Here is a 16,695-nt window from a genome sequence, read left to right on the forward strand (position 1 = left end):
TCTCCTAGAGAGAAAGAAGGGGTGGTAAGTGTCCAGATCTGTGGTCTGGACCTTCACAGAGACATTCCCCTGAGGCTACTGGTACAGAATTGTTCTCTAGACTCACCTTTGGCTAAAGAACTACACAGAGTTCTGGGGATGTTCGCTCCTGGTGCTGCCTTGGTCCTCAAATGGTACCAATGGTACTGAGTGCTAAATGGATGCCATACTGTATCCTAAGCCTGCACAGTTCCCACTTTTGAAGGCTTACAGCGAAGTTGGAAGACAAATTGTTGATCAGTCGTTAAGTCATGTCCGACTCTTTGCGATCCCTTGGACTATAGCATGCCAGGCTTGCCTGCACTTCATTATCTTACAGAGTTTGCTCAAACTCATGTCCATTGAGTCGGTGATGCAAGGACTCAATCTTGGAAGACAAGACTCAAACTCAAAATAAGTGTGTGCTGTCAGTGGATGGGTACATATCATGCAGGCAGTGTGTTAAAGCTCCAAGGGGGGTGGCGTTACTCAGGACTGGGCTGGCCCAAGAAAGCTTCATACACTTGCAATGGACCTTGGAGGAGGAGTCAGACCTGACCAACTGGAAAGAAAAATGTCTCGGAGGCAGTGAATAAGCTCTAATTTTAGCTGCAGCAGCTTTCATATGGTCTTATGAAGTTGGACAAGATTTTGGAAGGCCTTGAATTCCGGAATGACAGTTTGCACTTTAGTCCGTAGGCACTGGCACGTAGACATTTCTGAGCAGGTGTAAAGGAATTTTACAAGGACGATCTGGTGGTAGTGGAGAAGATGGGGGCATGCAGGTGGGGAGTCTGCAGTTGAGCGGCTAGTTAGAAAAGTTACAATAGTCCAGTGGAGCCTGTGGGACAGTGCGACATCCAGCTACTCTCAGCAACTGAGAGAAGGGGATCGGCACTCAATTATGTGAGCTTCTGTCTTTGAACAGTATTTTGCATGCAGTTCATTTGGCTTTAAAATGTCCAGGAAGGCTTGTGGTTCTCCCCTTTCTCTATAGTCTCCTGAGTGTCGTCCCAGGAGAAAAATGGAAAAAGAAAACTGCACTGTCCCTTTAGGTAGTCCACTCTGCCCCTCTGAACTCTTAACTCTCATTCAAATAAGAGGATAAAATCTTACCTGCCTGGAGGAATATCTTGATGAAGTTTTTTAATTCAAGGAGTGAGTTTCCTTTAGGCTTTTTTGTTTTTTGACTTGTAATTTTTTCCTCAGAACCCTCCAACATCCACTCTCCCACCAAGCTCTGTCATCTTAGTCTGAGAACAACTGCTTGGGGTCACCCTGGGGGCCGTGTAACTCCCCTAGGGCCTCCTGGAGATGTGCTGGGAGAGGGGACTGCGGCTGAACGAAGGGGCCCTGGCTCCCGGACTCGAACGTCCACTCTAAGGCAGGAGCAGAATCGCTGCAGGCCACGAAACGCCCCCAGACAAGCCTCCCCGCGCGCCCCCGCGTCCCGCGTGTGCCCAGTTCGACACCACTTGCGCTTTGGGAGCAAACCTGCCGGGTCTCCGTCCCGCGCAGAGTTTGGATCACAACTGCCCTCTACGCCCCACGCACCCCGATCTGCAGAGGTGCCGGGGAGTGACCAGCAAGGCGAGAGCAGCAGTCCCCTCCCGCCGCTTCTCGGGGGCGGGGCCCACCTGTGCCCGGGGGCGGGGCCGGTCCGGGGGCGGGGCAGGTGGGCCGCGGGCGGGGGCGCGGGGCGGGGCGGCGCACCTGGGGAACCTCCTCATGGGCAGAGCGAGGGCTGGCGGCTGCAAGCCCGCAGCCGGCGTGGGCAGGAGCCGGGGGCCGGGGCGGGCGGCCGGGGCGCGGCGCTGAGCGGGCGGGAGGGCGGGCGGGCCGGGGGCGCGGGGTCATGGGGGGCCCCCGGGCCGCGCGGCTCCGGCTGCTCCTGCGCCCGGTCAAGCTGCTGCGGAGGCGCTTCCGGCTGCTGCTGCTGCTTGCCGTGGTGTCCGTGGGGCTCTGGACGCTTTATCTGGAACTGGCGGCGTCTGCCCAGGTCGGCGGGAACCCCCTGAACCGCAGTGAGTAGCGCCGGGGCGCGGGGTGGGGAGGGGCAGGGCCGGCGGCCCCCGCCTGCAGGTCTTGCCCCCTATCGCGGACCGGGTGTCCACTCGCGGGGTCCCCAGGTGCCGGGCGCCGGCGGGACCCGGGCCACCCCGGCGGCGCTGGGCTCGCAGACCCGCTGCCAGAGACACGCGTCCACGCGGGCCGGGTCCATGTCCCTCTGGGTCCCTCGGCCGCCTCCGGCAGGCCGCGCGCTCCTGTCTTCGGGGCCCAGACTTTTCTCCCCGCCGTGTCTCCACGGCTCACTGGGTTCGCTCCCTAGCTGCGTTTTCGGGGCGGGTGGGGGGGGAGTTCCTTACTTTAACGACAGGGCCGAGAGCCACCCGCCCCCCACCCCCTCCACCTTCCCACAGGCCACTCCCCTCCCAGCCCCTTCCTCTTCCTCCAGTCGCCCACCTCCCCCTAAGTGGCTTCCTCTCCAGATCCCGACCGCGCACTGTCCCCCCACAGAGGGTTGTCTACAGTCCCCAGACCACCCTGCAGAATGGGCTGAACCCCGGACCCCGGTCAGGGCGCAGTGGGCAGCTCCGTGGACCGGACGGTGGGTGGATTCCTACTCTTCCAAGGGAGCCAGAGCCACTTAATTTTTCTGTGCCTCGGCTTCTTCCTAGGAAAACGGGAGAGGATTGTCTTGAGAGAGGGCTTTGCTTCCACAGGCATGGCTAGCCGAGGCGATTTTCAGTTTAAGGACGGAGTGAAGTAAAAATCCTCAAAGTGTCAAGACTGTCTGAAAGGTCACTGTGATAGTTGGGATAAAGAGAATCTCCCAGAACTACCAGGTGTCCTTCCCGGGCCTGAAGGGTGGAGATTTATAATCCCAGAATGTTGTCTGGAATTCTAGATAAACATCTCCCCCCCCCCGCCACTGCATTCAGGAAACCAGAGGAGCGGCTGGTGAAGCTCTGCTGAGAAGATGCTCTGAGTTCTTGTGTCAGCTGCTCTTCCCCCGGTTGGGTGTGGTGCTTTGCCTCCTCTTGTGGCGAAAGACAGGGAATTACTTGGGTCAGTAATTGAGCCGCTTCAGAATGGAGACGGATACTTGTGGCAGAACCTCTGCCTCTGTGGCCGTGGAAATATTTCTGGCTGTGGTGAGGAGACTGGGGTTCCATCCCTGATTCTGCTGCTAACGGAGTTGGAGAATCCAGGAGCAGGTGGCTGCTGCTCAGGCCAAAGGGGGAAGTTGGTCCCTTTCCATTTGGGCACTCAGACTGGGTGATCTCCATGCCTGAGCATTGCTGGGGTCCGGGAGCTCCGCTCGGTGTGAGGAAGGGTCTTCCCAGTCAGGTCCATGGCTCTAAGGAGGAGGGTGCTTCCCTCTGAAGACCGGTCTGCCGTCCCGCAGCTGGTCTTCCCTCCCCAAGCCTAGCTCTTCCCTCTGAAGGACAAAGTGGATGGATACTCCCAGACCCATGGCCACTCAGAGCGACCCACGTGGGTGAGCCCAGGTGAAGTGTGGGTGGGTAGGAGGTCCGGGTGAGATCTGTCTTCTCTCCTCCTCGGGACACCCCTTCTCAGTGTGGCCACCATCTTGTCAAATGTGGGAGCCTGTGGGGTCCTCTGCACAGATTAGTACAGAGGGGAAGGCAGCTGCTTGGTGACCTGAGGTGAAGGGCCTCCCTTTCCCCTCCCCCAGCCTGTTTTCCTCAAGAGTGCTTTTTCCTCAGAGAGCTGGGGTGCCACAGTCATACTCTCTCACACCTGCTCCCGCCCTCTGTCTCCTGTTGGCTGCCTCATCCTTCTCCATCCATTAGTTCCTGGGTCTGTTTGTTTCCCCTTCTCGATGCACCATCACTGTCTACCTGGGTTTCCTTATTCTTTGTTTCCTTTTCCAAACTGACCCTTCTCCAGAGGAATGTCCCCAGCTTCCTACTCCACAGTCAGCTTTCCACTCCTCTAACCCTCGTCTTTAAGGGTCCTCGGGGGTCCAAGCCTCCCCTCACCGACTCAATGGACAAGAGTTTGAGCAAACTCCGGGAGATGGTGAAGGACAGAGAAGCCTGGCATGCTGTAATCTATAGGATCACAAAGACTTGGACACGACTTAGCCACTGAACATCAAGCCTCTTTTCAGCCTCTTGGAACTCCTCCAGGCCACCTGCTGTTAGGGTGGCTTTTCATGCGGGGCTATCCCATCATAGTCTACTCTTTTCTTCTTCTTTTAAAAGTTATTTATTCATTTTTGGCTGTGCTGTGTTTTCATTGCTGCGTGAGGACTTTCTCTGTTTGTGATGAGCAGGGCCTGCTCTGTAGTTGTGGTGCATGGGCTTCTCCTTGCGGCAGCTTCTCTTGCTGCTGAGCATGGGCTCTAGGGCTAGGGGGCTCAGTAGTTGCAGCTCTCAGGCTCTAGAGCACAAGCGCAGGCTCAACAGTTGTGGCTCCCGGGCTTAGTTGCTCTGGGACATGTGGGATCTTCCCGGACCAGGGATTGAACCCGTGTCCCCTGCATTTGCAGGCAGATTCTTATCAACTAAACCACCAGGGAAGTCCTCTTCTCTTTTCTGATTTCCTGTTGGAATGAGACTTTTAGACAGTGGCTGTGATTTCTGGCTCCCTGTCTCCCATCATTTGTCTTTAAGAAGCCGAGACACCAAGCATTAAAGTCTTCTCTTGTCTTCTAGGTCTTGCTCCCAGCTGTTCCTCTGGAGGGAGAGTGGGGGAGGAGGAGGACTTGGGAAGCAGAAGGGTGGGAAGAGGGCTGCAGGCCTTCCTTGCCATGTACCCTGGCACACAGCAGCAACCGGAACCCCATCTTGACCACCCTGCCTCCCTCTAGCAGTCCTGCCAACTCACCCCACCACCAGCCTTCCTGTCATCTATAAGGCCAGCCTCCATTACCAGGAACCTTTCATTTGCCTGTCCCTGTGTGGCTGCCACCCTGATCTGGCGCTGGGAGAAGTGTGGGGAGAGATGGCAGTTAACAGACTCCAGGGTGGTAAGGTAATGACAGGGAGCATGCTTCCTGCTGCTTCTCGGAGTAACCCCATAGTTTGACATGGGCGATGTGCAGTTTGAGCTCCATATTAGAAAAAGATACAGCCACATGGGGAGTATCCAAAATCGTTCACAGATAGAAAAATGGGTCCCTTGAACAAAAGACAGAGAGCTGTTCACTTGCTCATTTAAACAAACATTTGTTCAGCACATAGCTCGAGCACTGCATCGTGCTCAGTCACTTGGATGTGGTGATGACTCCGTTATGGTTTCTGTCTCTCGCAGCTTTCCCTCTTGGAGGGCGGTTTGGGTGCATGTGTGAAAATAATCACAGTATGAGACAGCCATCGTGTTTTACATGGATAGAACTACCCATTGCTGTGACACTTGTGAAAATGAGACATGGCTCTTTGAACTAATAATTCTTGGAAGTGGTGACATTTCAGGAGAACTTGAGGAGTTGGTAAGACTTTAGCAGATGCACAAAGAGAACGATGTTCCAGGCAGAGAGGTCAGCAGAAGCCCAGACCAAGAGTCAAGAAGTTCATGTTTGGGAGTGTTGGGTGTCTGGGTTTGGTGAAGGAGAATGATGCCAGATTAGGGAAGACTTTTAATAACCTTAAAGGGTGGTGTTTATTCAGCAGATAAGAGAAAACAGTTCAAAGGTTTAAAACTGAATGGGAGGAAAGGAAAGATAGTGAAACTGTTTAACAAGACTGTACTTTTGTATGGATGGTGGTGCTGGGTTGGGGCGGAAGTTTCCATGCTGTGACTGCGTTGGCCTTTAGCTGTTGGGTCATGGAGCTCCACTGGGGACAGGTCAGGGATCTAGTGGGACATTCAGAGGGTCTGGGGCAGTCACTATATGCCAACATGTTCATAAATGTTCCAGTGTTTTGAGAACTGGCACAGCTGTACTGGTGTGTACTGGCTGAAAGCAGCCCTGGGCACAGACGATTACTGGAAGTTAAGGAGTCCGTTCTGGCAGGTTTTAACGAGCCAGACCCATTTGTTCAGATTGGTTTAGCTTCGTCCTGCCAGAGGGCAGAGGTCTGGACTAGAATGGTTTCTAGGTTCTCTGATCTGTAACTGACCTGCTGCTGTGACCAACTTGATGCTGGAACCAAGCAGTCATCTCTGGGCACAGAGCCAGGGCTTAGCAGTCGTGCGTACCAGCCTCTTTCCAGATCTCGCAAGGCTGGGTCTGCAATGTCCCCATATAAAGGCCCAGTTTACCTGCCAAACAACCCAGAGTGTCCACAAGCTCAGGAATTCATTGGCTTCCACCACCTGAAACCTAAAACACCTTTCTCTGGCTGGCCTTGCAACTCCTAATGGACTCTGAGCAGACTGGGGAGCTACAGTCACAGAGGTCAGGCTGGCCCCGCAGCTTCTGGGGTCACCACAGCCATTCCGACTTAGAAGGGATGCAAACCCCCCAGTCATGGAGGTAACTCAGGGTAGAAGAGTAATCTGAGACACAGACTGGGAGAGAGGGAGAAGCAGGAGAGACAGATGTGTGGGCTGAGCCAGGATGCTGAGACTCGGAGCAGCAGAGGCAAGTGGGGAGGGAAGCCCAGCTGCTCCGTGGCTCCTTGTGGCCCCTGGAACCTGTCCACACCACCCCGGGCTGGGCTGTCCCTCTGGCTCCTGTCCCTCTGTCCTCCTTACGTTGTAGGACACAAGTCGTCTGTCTCTTTATGCTGCCATCCAGCTGCTGCGTGCAACTTCAGATCAGTATCCAGTTCAGGGAAAATACTGGGCACTCAGATACCTCCTGGGTTTGGATGGTAAGCTCTGAATTTCCAAGCACCTGATATTTTCCACTGGCAGATACTTTGTTTATCAGTGATGGATCCAAGAATAGAACCTAGGAATTCTTGTTCCTCGTTCCATAATACATACAAACAACAATAGCCTTTAAATGCAAATGAAAGGATAAGAATGACGCCTTTAGTGCTTTCTTATTAGAAGTGTGTTTCCTTTGGACCAGCGCGGTCTGCAGCAGGCCTGGGGGAAGCAAGGACAAGGACTCAGCTGTGACCACTCCTTTCCCTAGGTTCTGTAGTCCTCATTGACGTGGGCACAGAGTCTTGGCAGCCTGGCAGGCCCTGCTCTCTTCCTGCCAACCTGAGACCCTCGGGTGACCTGAGGCCCCGGTCGATGGTGCTGCGGATGCCGACTGTGTCCTGGGAGTCATGTGTCCAAGCAGCATGAGATCTTTGCAGTGGCCGCTCCTGTGCTGGCTTGCAGAGGGGCTGGGCTGCCTGCAGTAGTTTTCCAGGCCCCAGAGGCTGGCCTTGCCCTCCAGCCTGGGCTTTATGGAGCGGAGCAGAGCAGCCGCCAGGATAGGGCTTGCTTTGGAACGGGGCCTGGAGGCTGCTCTTGGACTTGGCCTCTCACCGCCTGCTTCTCCACTGAGTTCCACCAGTCTCAGGGCCTTCCCTTTAAACTTCCACGAGCACATTTCGTTCTATCCGAGGATGACGAGGCATCAGCTAGGCCAAGCACACGTTCTGAGCTTTCAGACAACTCTCCTCGGACCTTGTGACCTACAGTTAATGGGTTTAAATGTTATCTGATATGAAAAGGACCACTGGAAGAGCCAAGAGCAGTTTGGACAGGGTATATAAAGGCCTTTGGGCTGAACCTGTCAGTGCATCTGAGCAAAGCATGATGGATACATCTTTACATTTCTACAGACTCTTAGGTTCCTACAAGTGCTGCATTGTGTTAGAAGTACCCATGAGATGAGCAGAAATGAATTTTTAAAAAATATATTTATTTATTTGGCTGCACAGGGTCTTAGTTAGGCATGTGGGATATTTGATCTTAGTTGCGACTTGCAGATCTAGTTCCGGACCAGGGATTGAACCTGGGTCCTCTGCATTGGCCTGGAGTCTTAGCCACTGAACCACCAGGGAAGTCATGAATTTTTTTTTAATCTCTGTAATAGTTTAGTATGTGATTAATTTTTTATGCTAAACTTTTAAATTTCTTAACTATTGACCAACTTTTTTAGAAAATAAGCATGCGAATTGTCCATGTGGTCCCTGATTTGTTTTACCTTTCATGGAAGTATATTACATGTACAGAAAAGTGCACATGTAAGGAAGCAGCGTGATGAATCTCCACAGACTGAGCATACCTGTGTAAGGAACACTCCAAGGAAGAAACAACTTGACCAGCACTTGCTGTCACTACCATAAGCATAGATTAATTTTTATACTTTATGGAAATGAATCACAGTGTGTTATTTATTTTTTAAATAGAATTTCCTTATGATTATAAAAATAATACATGTTCATTATACCAGATAATGGCTGTGTGCCTGGACCATATTCAATTCAGTTCAGTTCAGTTCAGTTCAGTCGCTCAGTTGTGTCCGACTCTTTGCGACCCCATGAAACACAGCACACCAGGCCTCCCTGTCCATCACCAACTCCCGGAGTCTACCCAAACCCATGTCCATCGAGTCGGTGATGCCATCCAGCCGTCTCATCCTCTGTCATCCCCTTCTCCTCCTGCCCCTAATCCCTCCCAGCATTAGGGTCTTTTCCAATGAGTCAACTCTTCGCATGAGATGGCCAAAGTATTGGAGTTTCAGCTTCAATATCAGTCTTTCCAATTAATACCCAGGACTGATCTCCTTTAAGATGGACTGGTTGGATCTTCTTGCAGTCCAAGGGACTCTCAAGAGTCTTCACCAAATTGATGCTTCAAAAGCATCAATTCTTCGGCGCTCAGCTTTCTTCACCGTCCAATTCTCACATCCATACATGACTACTGGAAAAACCATAGCCTTGACTAGACGGACCTATGCTGGACCATATTAACTACTATAAAATTATCTTTTTGTGCATCGAGCTCTCCACATAACCGATCCAGTAACTTAAGGAGGGGCCAAGGAAGACCAGAACCTCAGTGCTATGCGTATAGCCCCGAGAGATTCTCCAAGGATGGGATTGAGAGCCATCCAGAAATGTTTCTTCTGGTCTTTATTTTTTTTCTTCCCGTTTTAGATATATAATTGAAATGTTAAAGTGTACATCTAATGGGCTTCCCTGGTGGCTCAGTAGTAAAGAATCCTCCTGCGGTGCAGGTGACCTGGGTCGGGAAGATCCCTTGGAGTAGGAAATGGCAACCCCCTCCAGTATTCTTGCCTGGAAATTCCATGGACAGAGGAGCCTGGCAGGCTGTAGTCCATGGGATTGCAGAAGAGTGGGACATGACTTAGTGGCTAAACAACAACAACACAACATAATGATTTGATATATGTATATGTTGCAAAATGAGTACTACACTAAGTTCAGTTAACATCCATCATCACATAATTATAATTTTTTTTCCTTGTGATGAGATCTTTTCTTCTGGTCTTGATCATTGAAATAGCCATGCTTGAGCAACCCATTCATTTTCCTTTTTATTGGCCATGCAAGTTGTACTACTACTCAGGTTTCTCCCTTTGTGTTGGTTACTAGAAAGCTTCAGTTTTTGGATCATTTGGAAAAACATGTAAAAGATTTTATGAACTGCATTTTGGCATCAATTTTGTGCCTGTATCTTTTCATTTTTTCCCCCACAACTACTCTAATTTATGTCATCTTATCTTCTGTGGTACTTGAAAATCACAAAAAAATTCAGTTTTTTTCTAGATTAAATCAGGGCATAAAGAAATCAGTAAATGAATGGGATATATAAAAATATGAAGAGGAAACTAACCATCACCTGTAACCTCACTGCTTTGACATATAGATTGTTGAAAAGAAAAAATAAAGTATAATAGCTATGATAACCAGATGCCTGATTCTGGAAAGAATTCTAGATTAAAACCCCCCAGAACCTGAAAAATTGTTTTCTTTTCTTTTTTAATGTATTTAGGTATTGAAAAATTGAATGACATTTAAAAATAAATTCTTAGGACTTCCTTGGCAGTCCAGTGGTTAAGATTCTGTGTTACCAATGCAGGGGACACGGGTTTAACTTCTGGTTGGGGAACTAAGATACTACATGCTGTGTGGAGTGGTCAAAAAATAAAAATAAAAATTGGTGCAAAAAAGGAAACTCCCGATGAACAAAAAAATCAATAATTAAAAAAAATAAATTCTCACCTCCTTATATATGAAGAAAATATCAAAAGCTTGAAATTTACTAGCAAATGCTGGGACCTGAGTGACTGTCTTTGACATAAATGTAAGGAATTTAATAAAGCTTGGGGCACCACTGACAATACTAATAAAACAACGCAGGGGACTGGACAGGAAGGCCAAGAATCTCAAGTCAGTCCTGTGGGTTCAGCCCCACCCGCTGAGGCCAGTCCAGGGAAGAGCTGTGGCTTCTTCTGGATGTCACAGACATCAGCGGTCCAGTGCCTTTACTCACATGAGAAAACAGGCCTGGGGAGGAGGTGGTATCTGCCGCCTACCCTTTTCTTCTCTTCTTTTAAACTGTTCTTGGGAGTTCCCTGGTGGTCCAGTGGTGAGAGGACTCATTGCTTTTATTGCCAGGATCCAGGTTTGATCCCTGGTGAGGGAACTGAGATCCTTCAAGTGATCAAAGGTGGAAGTGTGCTTTATGGCACCAAGACCGGGGAACAGGGCCCAGGGTGGGAAAAGGAGAAGGGAGGATGAGGGCGTAGAGAAATGGCATTCCAGACAGACCAAGGGTTTTATACAGGCAGACCTCAGTGATACTGTGAGTTTAGATCCAGACCCCTGAAATAAAGCAAATATTGCGAGAAAGTGACCCACATAAAGGTTTTGGTTTCCTAGTGCATGTAACAGTTGAATGTATGCTCAGTTAACTGCACCTGACTCTTTGTGACCCCTTGGACTGTAGCCCGCCAGGTTCCTCTGTCCATGGAATTCTCCAGGCAAGAATACTGGAGTGGGTTGCCATTTTCTACTCCAATGTAACAGTTATGTTTACACTATACTGTAGTCTATCCTGAGAAATCTGTATGCAGGTCAAGAAGCAACAGTTAGAACCAGACATGGAACAACGGACTGGTTCCAAATTGTCAAAGGAGTACCTCAAGGCTATATATTGTCACCCTGCTTATTTAACGTATATGCGGAGTACATCATGTGAAATGCTGGGCTGGATGAAGCACAAGCTGGAATCAAGACTGCCAAGAGAAATATCAATAACCTCAGATATGTAGATGACACCACCCTTATGGCAGAAAGTGAAGAGGAACTAAAGAGCCTCTTGATAAAAGTGAAAGAGGAGAGTGAAGAAGCTGGCTTAAAACTCAACATTCAAAAAATGAAGATCATGGCATCTGGTCCCATCACTTCACGGCATGTAGATAGGGAAACAATGGAAACAGTGACAGACTTTATTTTCTTGGGCTCCAAAATCACTGCATATGTTGACTGAAGCCATGAAATTAAAAGACACTTGCTCCTTGGAAGAAAAGCTATGACCAACCTAAACAGTGTATTAAAAAGCAGAGACATTACTTTACTGACAAAGGTCCATCTAGTCAAAGGTATGGTTTTCCCAGTAGTCATGTATGGACGTGAGGGTTGGACCATAAAGGAAGCTGAGTGCTGAAGAATTGATGCTTTTGAACTATGGTGTTGGAGAAGATTCTTGAGAGTCTCATGAACTGCAAGGAGATCCACCCAGTCCATCCTAAAGGAAATCAACCCTGAATATTTATTGGAAGGACTGATGCTGAAGCTGAAACTCCAATACTTTGTCCATCTGAATGTGAAGAACTGACTCCTTGGAAAAGACCCTGATGTTGGGAAAGATTGAGGGCAGGAGGAGAAGGGGTCGACAGAGGATGAGATGGTTGGATGGCATCACCAACTTGATGGACATGAGTTTGAGCGAGCTCTGGGAGTTGGTGATGGATGGGGACATGGTAATAGCATGCTGCAGTCGATGGGGTCGCAAAGAGTTGGACATGACTGACAACTGACCTGAACTGAAGTGCACAGTAGTATTATGTCTAAAAACCCGTACCTATATAGCTTAGTGAAAAATACTTTATTGGTTGAATTCAGGAGGGAAAAAAAAAGAAATTTTACTGAGTAAAAAGTGCTGGGACTTCTCTGGCAGTCCAGTAGTTGAGACTCCATGCTTTTACTGCAGGGGGCCAGATCCCTGGTCTGAGAACTAAAATCCTACATGCCATGTGACATAACCAAAAAAAAAAAAAAAAAAGAAAATGCTAACCATCATCTGAGTCTCTAGTGAGTCATAATTTTTTTGCAATAGTAGCATCATTTTAAAAAAAGTAACATCAAAGATCACTGATCACAGATCACCATAACAAGTAAAATAATAATGATAAAGCTTGAAATACTTCAGGAATTACCAAAATGTGACATAGAGACACAGAGGGAGCAAATGCTGTTGGAAAAATGGTACCGACACACTGGCTCAACACCCAACAAAGGTTGCCATAAACCTTCAATTTGTAAAAAAATGCAATATCTGCAAACTGCACTAAGCAAGTTATGCCTGTATAAATGCTCAGGAAATTGAGTGAGGTGTAGTTTTCAATTCTTTTCTTTTGCAAATCTTGAATGGCTACAAAGGTGATTTATTTTAAAACTTAAGTAAAAATATTTCTGGAATATTTACTTTTCTGGGGGGCTGCTGACTGGGATAAAAAGCATGGATAATTCTTGGGAAAACGTATGGAATTTGAAGACAGGGCAGAGTTCATATCCAAGCTTTATCCTTCACCTGTTGCAGTACTTTGTATAAAGTGTTTATTCCTTCTCAAGCCTCAGATGCTTCGTCTGGATAATGGGCTTCTGTGACCTCCCTGCAGAGCTGTTATGATTAAGACTCAGTGACCCTCACACATGTTAAGTGCCCAGTGAGACTCAACATAAGCCCAGCGTGTGTCAGGAGCTCAGAGAGCATGGGTTCCCATCTCTTCCCCTTTGGAGTTCACAGTCTGATGGGAGTTAGGGAAAGGCTGGGTGGGAGTGTGTGGACATGGTCCTCAGCCAGCCTCCTTGCTGCCGCCCCTCCAGCTTCTCAGCCCACGACACAGCCATGCCAAGAACACTTCCCCATCACCAGACCATGCATGTCTGCACCTGCCACCACCTCCTTCCACCAGTCTTCTTTTTTTGATGGTCGGTGCCGCCTCCCTCTTTCCATGTGCACCAATGGGGCGGGGTGGGTTAGGAGTCAAGGATTTTGTTGAGAAGGAGAGCCATCTGGGGGTTGGACCAGGGCACCAAAGCTCAGCAGTTGGGCAACATGGCCCAACTGCCTGCCCCTGAGCATGCTCAGAGGATGTCCAGGACTCGGAGGAAGCAACACTGGACTTTATCTCTGTTTTAATCCAAGCTTTGAAGCTGACTTACCACGGGCGCTTTCACAGGTCCTATGTCTCTTGAGGGCTTCAGTTGGGTAATCTTGCGTTCAGTGAGGTTCTTGTTTCAGGGGCAGGCTTGGAACCTCTCTTGGGTCACTGGCCAGGGGGCCAGTCCATCCTTGGCCTTCAGGTCTTCAAGACTCAGTTGCCTGGTGGAGGGGTGGTCGCTGTCCCAGTGCTTCTGGCCATTTGGCCTCCAAGGTCACCCATGGCCTCCACACAAGCAGTTGCTTCAGAGATTAAAGGCCTCTCTGCTGAGATCTCCTTACAAATCCTCTGATCCTCTCCTTTCCACCCTTCCTGCCAACCAGGGTCCAAATGGATGTGTGCAGGCCTGTACACACGCATGCCCCCCGCCCCCCCACCTGCCAGCTGGTGTCCAGATCCCTCATCACCACCTCTGAGCCAAAGATTGGCAGAGGGAGCGAGGACATGGAGGCAGTCCCAGGGAGTCAGGGTGAGCTCTCAGCCCTGGGTCCTCTTTTGTTATATCAGCTGAGCAGAGCACTGGGAGTACATCTCAGGTGAAGGACTTCCAGCAGCAGAAGGAGGGGAAGTTGGACAGACACAAAGCAGGGCTAGAAAATTAGAGTGGGAAGTGGAGGCAGAGGCATCCACCCCATTTTTTAAATTTGATTCAGTGACTGTTTTTCATATCTGTGAGTTTTATTTGGTTCTAGTTCTGATTTGGTTTCTTTTGTAAAATTGTTCCTCTAGGGACTTCTCTGGTGGTCCAGTGGTTGAGACTTTGCCTTCCAATGCAGGCGGTACAGGTTCGATCCCTGGTAGGGAAGCTAAGATCCCACATACCTCATGTGTGATCAAAAAAAAAAAAAACAAAACAGAAACAATATTGAAACAAATTCAATAAAGACTTCAAAATACTGGAGTGGGTTGCCATTTCCTCCTCCAGGGAATCTTCCTGACCCAGGGATCAAACCCGCATCTCCTACATCGCAGGCGAATTCTTTACCCACTGAGCCAGCTGGGGAGCTATATAATACTGCTCTGTAATAGGTCTACAATATTTTTCACACAAATAATACATAAAAGGCAAGCACAAAAAAATTTTTTTTTCATCTTTAATCTTACAGTACGGTACCTTGCAAAGTACAGTAGTTCAGTACAACAGCTGGCACACAGGGGCTGGCATCAAGTAACCAGGAGCAAAGAGTTACTGACTGGAGAAGGGAGAGGAGGTGGGAGATGGTGGAGCTGAAGGACCAGGAGATGGAGGGCAAGCTGCCTGACATTGATGGAATGTGCATTCATGTCTTTGAAAGTTCACAACTTGACGGCTCATACATAGGGACTTACTGTAATGGCTGTTTTTCCCTCATGGAAAACTTGGATCCTGAAACCAGGATGAGGGGAGGACATCCTACAGACAGCCCCATGGGAATGAACCTCTGCCCCTCCCCCGCTGCACGTTTTGTGCTCCGTTGGCATACTTATCAGAGGCTGCCTTGCCTCTGAGTTATTTCTGTCCGTCTGTCTTCCTCCACGAGATTGAATTTCTTGAGTGCCGGACCTGGGCACTTTGTGCAGAGACTTTAAATCTTTTGTGGCTTGTGTACACTTGCAAGAATCTGGGAAAGGACCTGGAGACCCTCTCCCCAGAAATGTGTCTGCCCCTCATATTTTGAGTGCTATTTATGGGAGGTGCACAGGCCCCTGGCCCCTCTCCATAGATCCCTAGTTGAGAACTCTGCCTGAGTGCCTTGCCTGATACTTGTACATGACAAGTTCTCAGACTCTGGTTGGCTTGGAGACATCCTCCCAATTAAATCCGCCTATGAGAGAGTTGGACCATAAAGAAGGCTGAGCGCTGAAGAATTAATGCTTTCAGACTGTGGTGTGGACTCTTGAGAGTCCCTTGAACCACATGGAGGAAATCAACCCTGAATATTCATTGAAAGAACTGATGCTGAAGCTGAAGCTCCAATACTTTGGCCACCTGATGAGAAGAGCTGACTCATTGGAAAAGACCCTAATGCTGGGAAAGATTGAGGGCAAGAGGAGAAGAGGGTGGCAGAGTATGAGATGGCTGGATGGCATCACTGACTCAATGGCCATCAGTTTGAGCAAACTTCTGGAGATAAGGGCGGGGAGGCCTGGCATGCTGCAGTCCATGGGCCTCAAAGAGATGGACATGAGTTAGTCACTGAACAACAACCCTAGATGCAGAGACACATGTCAGCGGTAGAAAGAGAGCCAGGAAGCAGTCCTGCTGCTGGGAGATGCGAGGGAGCATGTATAAACTCTGGGACTGAGCACCCGAGAGCAGTAGCTTTACTAAGTGAAGAACACAGCTGGGCCTCCTCTCCCCCTTGGACTCTTTTTTTGGGGGATGTGCTGGGTCTTCATTGCGGTGTGTGAGCTTCTCTTGTTGTGGAGCACAGACTCTAGAGCATCTGGGCTCTCTAGTTGTGGCGCCCAAGCTTAGTTGCCCCAAAGTGTAAGGGATATTAGTTCCCTGACCAGGGATCAAACCCGCATCCCCTGCATTGGAAGGCAGATGCTTAACCACTGGATCGCAGGGAAGTCCCTTCCCTTAGACTCTTGACTGCTGCTCTCTAGGCTCATGCTACCCTTCTGCCTGCCAGTCTTTCAGCCGCATCCTTTCCCTGAGCCTTCCTTGTCGTTTCGGTACCAACTGACCTCACCCTTTCTGGAATGTCCGTTGAACTATGTGAAACTCACAGCTGATGCTTTTCTTTGATTCCTTTCCTTCATCTGGCTTGGTCTTGTGAATGCTGGCTTAGGTTGTCAGAGAAGCCAGAGGTGGCTCTGAAGTGTCTGGGTACCGCAGTTGACTTCATGCTCCCCATGAGCATGGATGGATCCTGGGACAAGGCAGGTGGTCAGGTTAGAATTCAGCCCACACAGCCTTCATCAGGCCCAGCTCTCCTCCCTGTGGACACTGCTATCCCTCTGCCTTCTGAAGTTGCTGTGGTGTCCTGCATGCCCCCGCCACTGTCTTTACTTCTCCTCCCTCCCTTCCTCCCTCCCTCCTTCCCGTCCTTCCTTCCTTCTGATTGAGAGCAAGTCTCTGATGTCAGACTACCCAAGTTTAAATCCATGAGCAGATGACTGAGCCTCAATGTGCCCAATTGCTAATCTATAAAATGGGAATATTAAGAGTAGTACCCACGTCATTGGGTTTTGTTGTGACAATTAAGAGAAATAACACATATAAAGTACTAAGAACAGTTCCTGATACATAACACTTATTAAATGTTAGCTGCTATTCTTTTTGTCACTTGATCAGCTTGTAAAGCCCCTTTGCCTCTCTTTTGATTGGTTTTGGGTGCATTCTCTCACATATC

General features: G+C 49.3%; 1 protein-coding gene across 2 annotated transcripts in view; it reads left to right on the forward strand.

Moving 5' to 3' along the window:
* The first annotated feature begins 1,767 nt into the window (after window positions 1–1,767).
* Window positions 1,768–16,695, forward strand: part of B4GALNT3 (beta-1,4-N-acetyl-galactosaminyltransferase 3) — a 97,868-nt gene continuing 82,940 nt past the window's right edge. The window contains exon 1 of one of the 2 annotated variants that reach the window (XM_024991825.2): window positions 1,768–2,042. In XM_024991825.2, the coding sequence (XP_024847593.1) occupies window positions 1,874–2,042 (169 nt within the window). In that variant the 5' untranslated portion in view covers window positions 1,768–1,873. 2 annotated transcript variants of the gene reach the window in all.

The sequence above is a fragment of the Bos taurus genome, chromosome 5 (genome assembly GCF_002263795.3).
Source record: "Bos taurus isolate L1 Dominette 01449 registration number 42190680 breed Hereford chromosome 5, ARS-UCD2.0, whole genome shotgun sequence".
In the NCBI taxonomy this organism is placed as follows: domain Eukaryota; kingdom Metazoa; phylum Chordata; class Mammalia; order Artiodactyla; family Bovidae; genus Bos; species Bos taurus.